The sequence below is a fragment of the Macrosteles quadrilineatus genome, unplaced genomic scaffold, assembly GCF_028750875.1.
Source record: "Macrosteles quadrilineatus isolate MER2022 unplaced genomic scaffold, UCM_ALF_1.0 Scaffold_1__1_contigs__length_201487025, whole genome shotgun sequence".
Lineage (NCBI taxonomy): Eukaryota > Metazoa > Arthropoda > Insecta > Hemiptera > Cicadellidae > Macrosteles > Macrosteles quadrilineatus.
Window position 1 is genome coordinate 83,835,736 of NW_026542594.1, and position 16,741 is coordinate 83,852,476.

At 34.7% G+C, this 16,741-nt stretch overlaps 1 protein-coding gene across 1 annotated transcript in view; it reads left to right on the top strand.

The window, feature by feature from the left end:
- The window catches only part of LOC128983695 (beclin 1-associated autophagy-related key regulator), a 114,253-nt gene that overhangs the window by 24,633 nt on the left and 72,879 nt on the right, over window positions 1-16,741 (top strand). The window contains exons 3-5 of the mRNA XM_054403096.1: window positions 6,748-6,829; window positions 8,337-8,413; window positions 11,428-11,591. Of these exons, the coding sequence (XP_054259071.1) occupies window positions 6,748-6,829; window positions 8,337-8,413; window positions 11,428-11,591 (323 nt within the window). The remainder of the gene's footprint in view (window positions 1-6,747; window positions 6,830-8,336; window positions 8,414-11,427; window positions 11,592-16,741) is intronic.

The following is a 16,741-nucleotide window of genomic DNA, read 5'->3' on the forward strand; positions in this document are numbered from 1 at the left end:
ATTATTGGAAATTGTGTAGGATGTAATTTATGTAAAAGAATTATTTTTGAGATAAAGATTAATAAACAAAAGAGTAAGAACAAACATTTTAAGAATAAACCAATAACCAAATCAGTAAGAATATTTTCTAACCAAAATCTTAAAAAATTCTCAAATATGCTGAGTCAGGAGGGTTGGGAGGAGGTCTACTTTGCACCAGTAGAGTTGAAATTTAACATTTTCAACAGTATTTTTATGTATTACTTTGATATGTGCTTTCCTATTACTAAATGTAGAGATACTGATCAAAAAGTCCCTTGGAATAATCATGAGCTAGAAACCGAGAGGAAAAAAATTATAGAAAAAAGCACATTAGGGAGGATAACAAAAAATTAATCTTAAGTGAATTCAGCTAAAGAAATGAACAAAGCATTAAAAAAAAATATTTTCAAAGCCAAACAAAGTTATATGGATGGACAAATTTTGAGATCAGGGAATGTGTCCAAGACAACTTGGAATTTAATTAATTTAAATATAAAAAACAAAAAAAAGGTTGTGAAGGGTGAGGTTCATTTGTCCGAGTTTTCAACTGTCCGAGTTTGTTAAAAATTACAAAAATTTGAAAAATCATTTGTCCGAGTTTTTAACTGTCCGAGTATGGTTTAAATAATAATAATATTTCGTTAAATCAACTGTCCGAGTTTTCATTTGTCCGAGTTTTTAAATTATTAAAAAAATATCAAAATATCATTTGTCCGAGTTTTCAACTGTCCGAGTAGGGGCAACATCAAAATGTGACAATGCGCGCCGAGACTAGCGTGTCTAAAGCGCCTGTCCAGAAGTCGATGTGAACCCCTTCTGTGAAGGAGTCGGGCATTGTGCGAGCCGCGAGAGGCCCTCACGTCGACTTAAGAAAAATTATATTATTTTTATTATAAGACTAATTTTACAATTTTTAATTATAAAATCAAACTGTCATCACCAAACACAACCAACCAAACTTGCTGATAATATAATAATGGCGGGGGTATTTTATATTATCAGCAAGTTTGGTTGGTTGTGTTAGGTGATGAGAGTTTAATTTTATAATTAATAATTGTAAAATTAGTCTTATATAAAAATAAAATAATTTTTCTTAATTCGACGTGACGGGCTCTCGCGGCTCGCACAATGCCTGACTCCTTCACAGAAGGGGTTCACATCGACTTCTGAACAGGCGCTTTAGACACGCTAGTCTCGGCGCGCAGTGTCACATTTTGATGTTGCCCCTACTCGGACAGTTGAAAACTTGGACAAATGATATTTTGATATTTTTTAAATAATTTAAAAACTCGGACAAATGAAAACTCGGACAGTTGATTTATCTAATTATTATTAGTTATTTATCAAAACTCGGACAGTTGAAAACTCGGACAAATGATTTTTCAAATATTTTGTAATTTTTAACAAACTCGGACAGTTGAAAACTCGGACAAATGATGTGATCCCGTTGTGAAGAGCATAGATGAAATAGAGGTAAATTCAAAAGTACATAATGACCCTACGGTTATATGTAACACTTTTAATGATTTTTATGTCAATGTAGTTGATTCTGATGTAATTCCAAAAATAAATACACCCAATTTATCAGTACCTAATTTAGGAATAAATAACCAAAAAAATAAATTTAGATGTGAACCAATCAGTGAGACAGATATCAGTAAAATAATTTCCATATTTGATAATAAACTATCATCAGGCTTCGACGATGTTCCCATAACAGTAATAAAGCATGCCCAGAGTTCACTTAAAAAACCATTTGCACACTTAGTAAATTCATCATTTATATCCGGCATATTTCTAGATAAATTAAAAATTTCTAAAGTAAAACCTCTTTATAAAAAAGGGGACCAATTAGATGTTTCAAACTATCGCCCAGTAGCCTTGTTACCTGTCATGTCTAAAATTTATGAAAAAGCTATGTATAATCAGCTCGTTAACTTTTTAGAAAGTAATGATCTACTCGATAAAGAGCAGCACGGTTTTAGATCAAACCATTCTGTAATATCAGCGGCTGCTACATATATTGAGTCAATAATTGATTCTGTAGATAGGGGAGATAAAGTAATTGGAATATTTATGGACCTAAGCAAAGCATTTGACAGTGTATCTCATCATAAATTGTTAAAAAAATTGGAAGGACTAGGGGTTGTAGGAATTTCACTAAAATGGTTTCAATCATATTTAACTAATAGGAAACAGTTCGTAGAAATTACACACTTAAACAATCATAACCAGATGGTTAAAACAAGATCGCAGTTGAGAACAATTAAACATGGTGTACCACAGGGTTCTATTTTGGGTCCTCTACTATTTCTTACATATATCAATGGATTACCCAATGTTATTTCAAATTCAACAATGAATACCATCTGTTTATATGCCGATGATTCTAATCTTCTTGTAAGCGGAAAATCTGTTCATGAGATAGAAAAATCTGCCATCGATAACTTGATGAACATCAATAACTTTTTTTCAGATCATCAGCTATTACTAAATCTTTCCAAAACTAATTTTACACGCTTTAATCTAAAAACTAATACCAATTCAGATTACCCAGCACTAAAATTAGCCGGTGAAGATATACAAATTGTTGAGAACACTAAATTTCTAGGATTATACATAGACAGTAAATTAAGCTGGAATGATCATATTGATCATGTGGCAAATCGAATGTCAACAGGCCCATTTGCACTTTATCGATTATCAAAATTTTGTAAACTCGAATCCCTAAAATTGGTTTATTTTGCTCATATTCACTCACATTTATCCTTTGGTATAAGTATTTATGGAGGAACATCACAAGCTAATTTAGACAGAATTTTAATTCTCCAGAAAAGAGCAATACGCATTATGTTAAATTTGGATTGGCAAGATTCTGTTAGGGAAAAATTTGAAGAACTAGGCATAATGACTGTATATAGCTATTATATCTATCAATGTATATTATATACTGTCAAAAATTCAAATAATGTCTCACTGGTTGGGGATTCTCATCAATATTGTACCAGAAACAGAAATAACTATGCAACACCTTCACATAGATTAAGATTTTTTGAAAAAAAAAACCAATGTATATGGGTATAAAATGTTACAATGCTCTTCCAACAAAACTAAAGGACTACACAAGGACTACAAAATTTAAAAATAATCTAAAAATGTACTTTTTAACCAATCCCCTGTATTCAAAGAACAAATTTTTCCTCTTACATAATATATTAGAATAAGAACTTTTTCAATAGTGATTTCTTTTGTACTTTTTTAGGATTAAGCATTATGATTTTGATCCAATGTAATGACGCCATTCGTGCACATGTTTGCAAAGTATGAATAAAGTTGATTTCATTTCATTTCATTAACAAAAGCTAAAATTAGTTGTAAAAAATGTGTGTTTCCTTCCTTTCTATTGCTTTTACAATCAAAATAAACTATACCGAGCCATGGCTCAGGACCCCGGTACTTAATTGTTATCTAGTTTTGGTAATGGTTTTTTTGGTAATGTTATCTATTTAGTTATGTTTGATAAAATCTTTATCAGTGTATTTTTGTTCATTCCTGTTCTGATGTAATTTTTCGTACCAGCATCTCAGCAATCTATTTTATTGTCAAGCTTGACGAATCTGAGTTATGTTTGTACTCTTAATAAAAGAAAAGCGTTTTTTTTCTGTTTGTTCATCTCTATATATAAATGTGAAATTCCGATCAACACACAGGCCAAACCATACCACTTAGAAGCAACGTGAGATTTTGCATACATATTCCTCTTGTAGGCAGACAATAAGAAGTGATTTTACAACATTCCCAATGGGCCCCACAGAAGGTCAAAGTTAGCACGGAGTTCGTATAGGAAGAATAATTTGTTTTGTGTTTTTGTTTACATTTGTCTGCAATTTATTTAATCATCAGCTGTTAGTATAAAAAATTAAGCTTACTAAGTATTTTCGGAGGCTATTTCGGACCATATAAACATCATAGTTGTGTGCCAGTGAAATTAACCTAATTAATTTTGGCATTTTAGTCTTATCAACTTCTAATATGTGTGATTAGTGTTGAAGAAAGTAGAATTGAACTTAGTTTTTATTGCATTTGAATTCTTAAGAACTTAAGATATTGTTTTGTTAATATTTTTTTAGTTGTTACCGTCTCATAGTATGGACACTGAGGTTTTAAATGTTAATGGCGGGTCCATTCAACACAATATCATTCACATTACAGGAGATGGTGCGTGTTTATTTACTTCACTCTCATTCATAATTCACCTTACACACATACATACACTAACTGTACGCATATCAATTGTTGAAGATGTTGTGAGAAACTGGGACTACTTCTCAGTCTTATCCCAAGTCAGTAATGGGAATAATTAGCTTAATTCAAGGGAATACAATGTCTAAGCCACCTTTGGTGGGTTGTGTGAGCTGGTTGACAAATAATATTCACATTTGTTTTCGAGGTTTATCGAATTGGTGAATTATATTTCAAGTTTGGCGATGAACGGTATCCCTCAAAAAGACTAAGATTTACACAATCCCTGTCTAGCGGGCACTTCGACGTTTATCTTCACAAAAATGTAATTGAGGCCATAGTGATCACCGCATGTGCCCGAGAGGAATCAGTTTTTATACCATGACTTCCCCTGGTTCCTACGGACTACCCGTTTAAAGGTTGCAATTCCCTTTGAAAGTGTGCTTCGCCCTCACCATCAATAAAGCGCAGGGATAGTCACTTAAGATCGCAGGACTAGACTTGAGAGAGGATTGTTTTTTCTCATATTCATGGGTCAGCTCAGCCACGAGTCTGGTGATGCTAGCACCTTCTGAGAAAACAAATAATGTTATATACTAAGATATTCTGTAAATAATCAAAAATAGCAAGAATAACAAACAAACTGTTAACTGCAGTTTTAATCATCATCGTAAAATGAAATATAAAAATTAAAATAATGTATTGTTTATTTAATGTGATTTATTTTATAATAATCTGGCACTTGTACACTAATTTATTAAACATTTCAACCAATTTGAATGTTTCCGTAGCAAAGCGCGGGTTTTCCGCTAGTCTTAAATATTCAAATATTCATCATGTAACTTGCCTATTATGTATTTATTGTAAAAATGTATTGTAATGTGTTTACCACGCGATTAAATAAATAAAATAATTACTAGATGACTTGAATCAACTATCAGGATTGGTTATGTTCCCACTATTTATTTGTTGTCTTCCTAAACATTTTTGTCCATTTGATGACAATTGCTTGACATGCTGCAAATAGGTGCATAGCAGTTTCCGGTACTGATTTACCCTTCATTTACTATACTAATCTTAACAAGGTGACAGGCCTATTTAAGTCTGCTATGTCCAGTTGAAAGAGCTCAGGGTCGCCCCGCCGCAGCAAGGGGGGCGCCACGGCTTTGAGGTAAAAAATTTAACAACGTTATCGGCAAACCGCAAATGAATATTTTACGGGAAACTCTTAAACATGTTATAAATGAAAATAACTATTCTAAAAGAAGGCAATCCATAGCTTTTGTTTTATTCATATTAAAATAAATACTGTTATTTAATATACAACTCGTACTATTACTACTTTTACCTCTGGCATATGACTTGTTGGCAATACTGCGAGCCTGAGACACACACTGCGTATTCGCCCACACGCCCCACATACACTTGCTTGTTTCTAACCTCAAAGCTCAAACTCTTACGTCAACTCATAGTCACTCTGTGATGTCTGTTGTGAGTCGTAAATTCAATGTTTTTAGTAATTTAGTTCAGGGTAGTTGTTACATTTATAAAAAATACTTGCAAAACATTCAATATCGATATATCGGATGTTGGGTCTGTTGACGCAAACCCCCCAAATACCTTTTTTGGGGAGGGGGCGAAAATTTAAATCTCGCCCCAGGCGTCTATTACTCTTGGGGTGGACCTGAAAGAGCTGTCACAATCCTAAGATTGTTCGGTGGGATTGTCTTCATCCAAGGGTTTCTCCCCCCCCTGAGTTTCCGTTAAAGGCTTGAAGGTACATTCATTTACTTATTATCGATGATTTGACCACTAAGATAAATAAATATTGTTCAGTATCAACATGAACAATAAAAAAAAAATATTTATTGAAATAAAACTGTTCTAAGCTAACCTAACCTAACCTAACCAACCAAAATTTCTGTAACATTTCTAAATTCCTATTGATATTCCCCACATGCCTTTTCTGTTTTAAAACGGAATTTTTAAATGGTGTAGCATGTTTGGTTAGTTATTTTAGGTTGGTTTGGAGCGGTTTCATGTCTTAATCCTATAAGTTATATTATATTTTGCCTAAAGAAGATCAGTTGTCAATTTTTAACTTAATATAAATGTGTTTGAAGATATTAAAACAGAATTAATATAGATTGTAAAGGAAAACCAAAATATCGATAATATATTGAAAAAATCATCAATAATAATGAATGTTTCCTTTAACCTGCAAGAATCTTCCATTCAAGAGCTTTGTTTCAGGCCAATGAGTAGGGAAGACACAACCTATCTGGTGATCATGTTCAATCCAATGTCCAGGAATACATAGAAGGGAACCTCTGATTGTTTTATTAACTTCATCTGTCTTGACGAAATGTTCAGTGTGTCAGTTAAAAAGACATTGTGCCTACACGGTTCAGTGAATTGAGTTTACATTACTATAAAATTTTTCATGATTTGCTGGGGTTTTATCTTTTATTATTATGGTTGCAGATCAGTGAGATTGATGATCACAAGGAACGAATCAAGCTGCTTAGGTGTCTGATAAAGAAGTCACAGGAGGAAATAGCCCATAGTAAGATAAATCATTGAGTTTGTTAGTACATACAGTATGATTCAACTACTTTAAACTCTTTTTTACTGTATAATAGAAGATAAATATGCAGACAGTACAAAAGTAGCCTAAGAATAAAACCAGTAACTGATCCTAACAATCTTTGAGATCAGTTAAGAAATTTGATCATATTAGCGTAAAGTTGAATAATTGCTGATGTCAAAAACAGTTCAATTAAGATGTTTAGAGTTTGATTTGTAGTTTGTGTTTCATTAGCAAAATTTGCTAACATTTAATGTTCCGGCTAAACATAATTGTGTTAGGGGAGAGCGGGGCTAAACCGTACAGCGAGGCTAAACCGTATACCCATTTTTTGGCCTTGAATTCAAGCTAAGTGATCCCGACAAGTGCTGCTATCTAGTAGCAGAATGCGCAAGTTTACAGTATCTGCATCGTTTTGCTATGTGTGCTAGTTTCAATTTTTCAGTAAAAAAACATGTTTTTACTCACTTGCTTCTAATTTTCGTCCAGTACTAAATAAAAAGTGAGTGAAGTAGTTTTTATCGTAGTCTATTAACTGTGAGATCATAATAAACTACATCCCTTTTAAAGCTCTCTTTTGGTTATTAGCGATGATTGGTTAAGTGATAGAATTTGAGTTTATGTCTATAAATTCCCACGAGGTACAGATTGGGGCTAAACCGTACAGCTCTGGTACAGGGTGCTGCTCATGTTCAGAGTGGGTCCATTCAGCTTGCAGTGCTGCGGAGTCTGCAGAGAACTACATTTGTGGACTTTTTCCTCTTTCTTTTAATTTTGGGATGAAATTTTATAACTTTTTCATAAACTTCATGTTTTTTATGAAGGTTGATTTTTGAAATGTAATAGGCTATCTTCTAAAGTGTTTAAATTGTAATACACTGTTTCTTAACTACAACCTTTATATAGTAATAAAAAGTGTTTGTACAATAATTTGTTGCAGTACTATTATATTACTAACCTAAACAAATAATTTTTGAACTGTACGGTATAGCCCCTTCTACTGTACGGAATAGCCCCACCCCCGGGGCTATTTCGTACAAGGTAACTTTTTTTTAATTACAAATTTTTACATGTAAAAAATGCAATAGTTCCAAAATGTTTGTATACAATCAGTAGCTAAATAATTAAATAATATATTGCTTGTGTTTACATTACTTTTACTTCGTAATTTGCGATGTAACAACGAATCTCCCTTATGTGTACAGTATAGCCCCGCTCTCCCCGACAGCCAGGTTACAATTAAATGTGATACAATCAATCGAGACCCTTGAGATGACGTGATTTCATTGTCATTTCATATTAGGCCTACAAATTATTTAGAAGATTTTGTAGGTCATTTTGAAGATCATTTTGGCCACAGTCCAACTGATTTGATTTCTACGTCTCTATCTTTAGTGTTGAATTAAAGCAAAGCAATTGGATTCAACTTTTTAATCATCTTAACTAAAATAGGTTTTTAAAAAGTAGATTTTGGTTTTTTTTCCAGAAAAGACAGTGATTGCCCAACTGAAGTGTGATAATGAGAAGAGTGTCAGTCAAACGTTACCATTATACAGGGAAAAGGTAAAACAGAAAAGTTGACAATTTTACCATCCCACCAATGTAGTTGATGAATGCGTTTTTGAATGTGAATTGAAGTAAACGTTTATTGTTTCATAATTTTACGTACATTTTACAAAACAATAGCCAAACATTGAAACAATAAAGAGGTAAGAAAACCTGTTCGGGAAAACATGATCTCTTGAATCTAAAAACACTTAGGTAGACCATTAACAACATCTACATACAATGTATAATAATTAGTGTCATAAATTGACTTAATAATCTATATCTATAAAAGAGGAACTGTGTATGTATGTATGTATATATGTATGTACCTTATGGACTCCAAAACCGCTCTACAGATTGTAATGAAACTTTCAGGCATTGGTTTGTGTGAAGTTTGGTGCAGATCCGTCAAAAGGGCTCTATTAAATTGTCAATTATCAAAGTCAAATAAAAGAATAGTCAATATCAGTACAACATTTTCATATCACTATTTATTTACTCATTCTTTAACATTATTAAAAACATGTGACATTTAATCTTCACAAATAAGTTATAGCACAAATATCTATAAAGATTAATCAATGGTCATACATATATATGAAATTAGTCATTAACATCTTTCCCCTCCTCAGGTAGAATGGTAATTTCTGTCATCGGACGCCGAAAAGTACTTTTTGGTGTTGTGATGTCAACAACTCTTACTTGTCCATCTCGACCGGGGTATAGAGCAGATATTCTTCCAAAGGGGCCATGTGTTACTTGCGTTGTCTTCGTCTACGATTATTGCCAAGTTGTTAACTTTAGGTGGAATAGTTCTTTTGTCCTCATCCATCCAGGCTTTCCACTTCAGACTAAGTTCAGGTGTCACAACATTATCCCAACCTAGTTTCGTTCTCCATATATCTTGAACCAGTAGTCTCCCTTTTACTGTGGTAGGGGCAATCAGACCTAGTCGAGTATCGGGCATCAAATGTTTGGCTTGGCTGGCTTTCAGGTTTTCAGGAATTTTCAAAAGTACTTGTTTTGAATTAGACATCCAGCTAGGCCTCGAGAACTAGGCCTGGACTGTGTACAGAGCTTATGAGTCTGGACTGCACTAGGCTTACTTGAAAAAATAGAGTTCCAGTTCAAAACTATTTTTTGCAACCAATTTCTACCTAAAAGCAACGGTGCGTTGGCTTTATCTACATCCACTACTGTCATAGGCAACATGTAGCTTGTCTGTTCATAAACCACGTTAACATCTACTTGGCCTACTACTTTAACTTCATCACCCGAATAGGCACGTAATTTTACATTACTACGAGTCAATTGTAATTGAGAAAAATGTTTTTCATACACTTCAAATGGACATACTGTGATATCAGATCCTGTATCAATCTCCATGTCTAAGTCTACATTTTCTATGGCTACTCTTACCTTGTAACAAGAGTTAGGGTCAGTTAGGCCTAGCCCAATATTGTACAAATTTAGCTCTTCACATTCCTCACTAGGGCTTTCAGACATCTGATGCACTTTATATTTACCTCCAGTAGTTTTACTACCTCTATCCTTGGCCTTGCATGCCTTTCCTAGGTGACCCACTTTTGAACATATATGACATTTATATTTATCATATGGGCAATTGTTAGCCTTATGGTCGGTCTTCAAGCACCTATAACACTTAAAAACATTCGTAGCACCTTCACTTTCTTTCATTTTACTACCCCTAGCCCACGTGGTTTTCCTAACATGAAACTTGTTCACATCCTGAAAATTTTCCTGTTTGCTGAGAAACATGTTTGTGTGCTTGTCTGCCTGTTCTAACGTGAGCGCCAACGCTAAGGTTTTATCAAAATCTTTTTCCTCCGACAATAACTTTTGCCGAATTTGTTCATTGGAAATTCTCAAGATTAGCCTATCTCTTAAAGCGTCCTTTAGGAATGTTCCAAATTGACAAGTAGCCAAGAGATGTTTTATCGCAACCACAAAATCTGAGATGCTTTCACCAGACCTCTGCGAGCGGGAATTGAACACATAACGCTCTACCACTATTAAACGTTTGGGTGAAAAATTTTGTTCCAGTACTTTAACGAGTTTATCAAAATCTAATTTGTCCACTTTTTCAGGGGAAACTACATCCCGTAACACTGCGAGCACTTTAGGACCTAACACGGTGATTAGAACAGAAACCTTGCTCGTGGCCTTGACATCATTCGCAATAAAATAATGTTTCAAACGCAACAAATATGACGAAATATCTTCTTCACTGGGATTAAATTCTCCCATTCGTCCCACACTCGACATTTTCACCGACTGCGCTAGTATAATATTCTATCACTACAGAGTTAAAAGAACCGCACATAAGAAATATGACACGACTAACCTGTAGATAACGTAGAACTGAGGCCGGTTCAGAGACACCAGCCGTGACGTCATTGCGTTGGCAGTGCAGCCACACACACAAACTAAATAGCACTACTTACTGCTAGTGCATATAACTTTAAAATATATCACAACATTGATTGGAGCATAACAGTATTTAGCTGAATTGTTCACTGAAGGCTGTTATTAAAAATGTCAACCAATCTGAAAGTTTCCGTAGCGAAGCACGGGTATTCCGCTAGTTATTTATAAATCTAAATAGACTTAATCAAGATAACAAGAACAAGAATTAATATACTGCTGTATTAAATAAAACGATAATGAACATTTTTTCCTAACATAGGCTTAAAGTTAATGTTTGGAAAGTAGGCAAGAAAGATGTCTAAACAAATTTTACATTGATCAAGCTACACACTTTCACTAACAAAACTGCAAATACCTTTAAGGTGAAGTTTCATATAAGAGGAGGAAATAAATACAGTATCTGAAATAGGAAAAGAAACGTGTTTAATCTGCAGTATGTTTAACTTAAATGTGCTTGAATATTTAACAAAGCAACTTGGGCTTTGCTTTATAATGAAATAGGTTTTGCAATAAGGTCTATAATTGACAATTTATATCAGGATTCTTGTAGGCTTATTGACATATGGTCATAATGTGCCTAGGTTCAGCGTCTGCAAGGATTTGTAGTACATCACAACAACGATGTAGCCAGCAGACGACAGAGACTGGCCGATGTACAGCAAGAGCTCAAGAAAGTGATCAGGATCAGAATACATGAGCTGGTCAAGTACATCTTCCCCATATCAGCTGTTCAGCCGTCCAGGAGGTCAGTATAATCAGCTGCAATAGCATATACCTATTTATACTGGTACAAAATGCATCTTTGAAACACGAACGCTTTGAGAAAAACTATGTATATCAACTTGATGTGTTGCACAAAAATTTTATAGCATAATATCTTGCGAATATCAGTTGTTAAAGAATATTTGTTCTGTAATAATTATAAAATCCTAAAAAAACTTTTTAATTTTCACCCATAAGAATAACATTAAGAGCTACTTTCTTCTTCTTTTTTTGTTTACATTTTACGAGCAACAATTTGGTCGTTTATTTGAGACAAAGAGAACGACTCAAAAACTCCTATTTATTCTATCCTTGGAGTATACAGTTTTTTGCATAAGAAATCTTGCATCCTACGATTTCTAGAAAATAATAATTTATCTATGAAAAGAAATAGGGAATTTAAAAGATATCCAGATAAATTTATTGAAAGCAATATAAATATATAGTTAATTATTTTTAAGTTTAACAAGTATGGTTGTTTAGTAGGTTATGTAAGACCATAGACCATTGAGCGACAACAAACGTTGGGTTGCTTGTTGCTAATACTGTTGTCTTATCCTCGCTCTAAATTTTAATTGGGTTGGAGCTATTAATTATGTTTAATTTTCAATATCAATGTTATAGCATACTATTATTGCCCATGTTAATGAGATTTTTTTATTAAAAGAGGCATTTTTCAAACATTTTTCTTTTGGTTGTCGGTTAGTCTGCTGCTGTAGGTAGTGGCTTAGATCTCAGTAACAGTGAGTATATACTACACTAGTATAGACTGCTGCTACACAGATATAAATCCTGCTAATATAAAAACCAAAATCACACAAAACTTCATATCTGACCATTTCGGAGTTTTCTGCAAAATAAGCCTTTTCAATCCTAAACTATCAAATATAAAAAAATACTTAAGACAAATAACCACTAAATCCCTCTTTGACGTAAAACATGCACTATCAATGGTAGACTGGTCAATAATATATCAAAATATATCAAAAATACACAGAAGAAAAATATAACACATTTCTAAGAATGTTCATGGAAATAATGCAGACACACATGCCAAAGACCTACAAAACCCCCAAAAAATGTTAATAAAGGCATAAATTAATTAATTTATGATGACAATATAAATGATCTACGACAGGAGATGAAAAATGCACACTTCAATTACTTAACAACAAATAGGCCTGAGGATAAATCTATTTATACAAAGACAAAAAAGAAGTATGACTCCGAAATAAAATTAATGGGGACAGCTGACTGATAACAAGAACAAAGGAATGACGTCACAGCGCCGACCGACCACGTTGACCGGCAGTCTAGACGCTACATCTATCCGGTCGCAACGCATCATCCTCACCGGTGTTACCATTTTTAGCTTTTACTCGTTAAATTGTATTTTTTCGTTTCAATGTTCGTGTCTGTGTTCATGTTCGTAACCGTGACCATGTTCGTATATGAACGTACTAGCAGAGTACCCGTCCTTCGTACGGGGTTGGCATATAAGTATCAAATGCTTATAGCAGTTATGAGTGAGGACATGGTTTAAGAAATTTCGGTTCTTTTTGAAGTTCGTTCGCTACGCTCACTCACCTTTAGGTTGGAGCTCGTTCGCTGCGCTCACTTTCCTTCAGGTTAGCTCGTTCGCTACGCTCACTTGCCTTCAGGTTAGCTCGTTCGCTACGCTCACTCGCCTCCAGGTTGAAGTTCGTTCGCTACGCTCACTCACCTTTTGCTGTTGTCATAAATGTAAAAGAAATAATAGTGCTAGTGCTGCACCCTGTTGGTAATCCTTGTAACTTTTAATGCTATTGAACATCATAGAACAGAACCAACTTGTTTAATTGAAACAGCTGTTAAGATTCATTAATTCCATTTCTCATAAGGTTAACATGGGAAACTCCAGAGCCACTGGGGCGGAGCCCCGAAGGATTTTTTGGGATAAAAATATGCCTATATGTTAATCGGGAATGTGAGCTATCATCATGCCAAATTTCAGCCCGATCCGACCAGTAGTTTTTGAGATTAGCTCATACAAACACACACACAGACACCACCTCTTCTTTATAATAGTATAGATAGATAATGTGTGTATTGACGACCTTCTGATGAAGTGATTTGACATTCCCTGGACGCCCGAAGATGGCCTCGTGAGAAGTTGAAACTAGTTGCGTCATAGCAGCAACATTTTGGATTACAAGAAGCAGGTATTTACACCAATTTTTATTATCAACGTATCCGGAGGCTAACATCAACAATGAAATAAAATTAATTAAAAAGTCCAAAATATCATCTAAAATTGAGGAATCAAAAAACAAAAATAAAGAAATATAGAGAATCATAAACAAAGAAAGAAATAAAACCCATACAACAGAGAAAATATTATGCTTAAGGTGGGAAATAAAATCATCTCGTCCACAGAAGAAATAAGCGAACATTTAAACAAATACTTTATCACAATTGGAGGCTCTGCTGAAAACTCCCACAACAACAGGGAAATATCGCAAGAACAAGAAGAAATGCAAAACTCTCAAACCTCTCAAGAACCCTCACCAGGAATTCTATCAAAATTCAAAACAATAAACAAAACTGAATTAAACAATATATTATTTAAAACTTTTGACCCTAAAAATGTCTATGGCTTTGATGAAGTCCCGAACTCTGTTATAAAACACTGTAAGGAAGAACTAATTAACCCCCTCCTAGATATCATAAACAGTTCAACTCTAAATTCACATGTAAAAAATGAAATTACCAAAAATATATCCAAAAGCATAAAATACCCCCCCCCCCCGCAGCAAACCTGCAGACTTAGCGAATTTCCCTTTGCCTGATTGGATTTACACTAAAATGTCTCCTTAAAAATATCACATTTATTCCCATTTGAATAGAATTAGTTTAACGAGTACTTAGGTTTGCTGAAACAGGGAGGGTAAAAGTTTTTTGATGTAAAATGTTAATACTGTAGTTTATTAATAAATGAATGTATTTTGCAAATTTGATCAAAATATGTTCATAAACAAGCAAACTACAACAGTTGACTTATTCTCCATAAGAATAACATGGGAATTTTAAATTTACAATTTTTTTGAATTTTCTCCGTAACCATTAGGTGCATAATAACGCTTCAATATACTAAATTATTGGTTTTTTAAGCTCTACAAAATGGTTTGGAAAGAAATTGTGAAATTTTGTGTTTTTAGTGTCAAAAATGGGAAAACCCTATTTTTACCCCGTAAAACCCCCCATAAACCCCTGTTTCCAAAGTCCAATCAGGCTGGTTCGCGTACTCGTTAGAATAAATGTAGGTTTACACACTTGTACCAAATTTCATCAAAATCGGATCATTTTTGCTCGAGTTATCGTGCTAACGGACACACATATATATATACTAGCAGAGTACCCATCCTTCGTACGGGGTTGCTGGCATATAAGTGTAAAATAATTATTGCAGTTGTACTCTAACTTAGCATTTGCAATGGGGGAGAACACAGTTTGATAAAATTTGCTTCTTTAAATTTACGGTATACTATAGTATTACACATTTAACGTACCCATAATGTTCTACCACTTCACCTAAACAATAGAAAAAAATAAATTATTAAAACTTCGCAAAATATCACAAATTATTCATGCAATTAAACACATAAAGATAGCTGTAAACAATCCTACTTTGACAGTTCTCATTGCCTATCACAGTTTTTTGTTGGTGCTTAGTTCAAATTAGCTGTTTTCATAAATGCAAAAAAAATTATAGTGCTGCATCCTGTTTGTAAATCTTATAACTTTTTAATAGGGATGGACGGGTTTGAATTTTTAGTTCGGGACGGGACGGGATTTTCATTTCCTTCCCGATTTTCAGGACGGGACGGGACGGGATTTTTTCATGTGCATAAAAAGAAATTGTTGAGTATTGCAGTTACCAAAAAAGACAAACGAAATCAATTTTTACCGTTTGTGGCACTGAACTATAAAAACCGAAAAATGGGTAACAATTTACAGGTACCTATAGAAACTTGTGACTTGTCACGGTGCGATCGTCGGTATGAATCGCGGTCACGGTGCGATCGTCGGTATGCATCGCGGTGACGGCATGATTGTCATTATGACTCCACGGTCACGGCATGATCGTCATTATGACTCCACGGTCACGGCATGATCGTCAGTATGACTCCACGGTCACGGCGTGATCATCGATATGAATCCGCGGTCACGGAGTGATCGTCGGTATGACTCACGGTCACGCCGTGATCGTCGGTATGAATCCGTGGTCACGGGGTGATCGTCGGTATGACTCCGCAGTCACGACGTGATCGTCGGTATGACTCCGCAGTAACAACGTGATCGTCGGTATGACTCCGCAGTCACGACGTGATCGTTGGTATGACTCCGCAGTCACGACGTGATCGTCGGTATGACTCGCGGTCACGGGATGATCGTCATGACTCCGCGGTCACGGGGTGATCGTCGGTATGACTCCACGGTCACGGGGTGATCGTCGGTATCACTTGCGGTCACGGCTTGATCGTCATGATGACTCCGCGGTCACGGTGCGATCGTCGGTATGACTCCGCGGTCACGGGGTGATCGTTGGTATGACTCGCGGTCACGGTGTGATTGTCATTATGACTCCGTGGTCACGGCGCGATCGTCAGTGTTTTTGATAAACTGATTTATTTAAGTTTTGTTTTTGTACATTTTAGAAAAATACTCACTTCAATTCAATTCTTTATTCTACAATATTATTCTTGTATCATTGTTTTTATTTATTTTTATAACATATGTTTCTATTTTGTTTGTACAGTATACAGGGTGATTTTTAAATGAGTTCCCCCCCCCTACTTTTTTCTACATTTCTTAAGATATCAACTCCGGACCACGTCAGATCATTGTACAGTAGTAAGTACTTCATTTTGACTGGGTATAAATTTTTGGCCGCCATCTTGGATCCGCCATATTGGATACAAAGTTTTTTTTCAAATGTAAAGGTAGGGTTGTGACCCATTATTCCAAACTACAATTTTACGCTGATTACAATGCCGCAAATAGTTTTTAAAAATCTTGATCCGTTCTAAAGTTATAAGGACTTTTTATAACTTTATTTTTAGCCCATTTTAACATTGTGCATTTACAAACTAA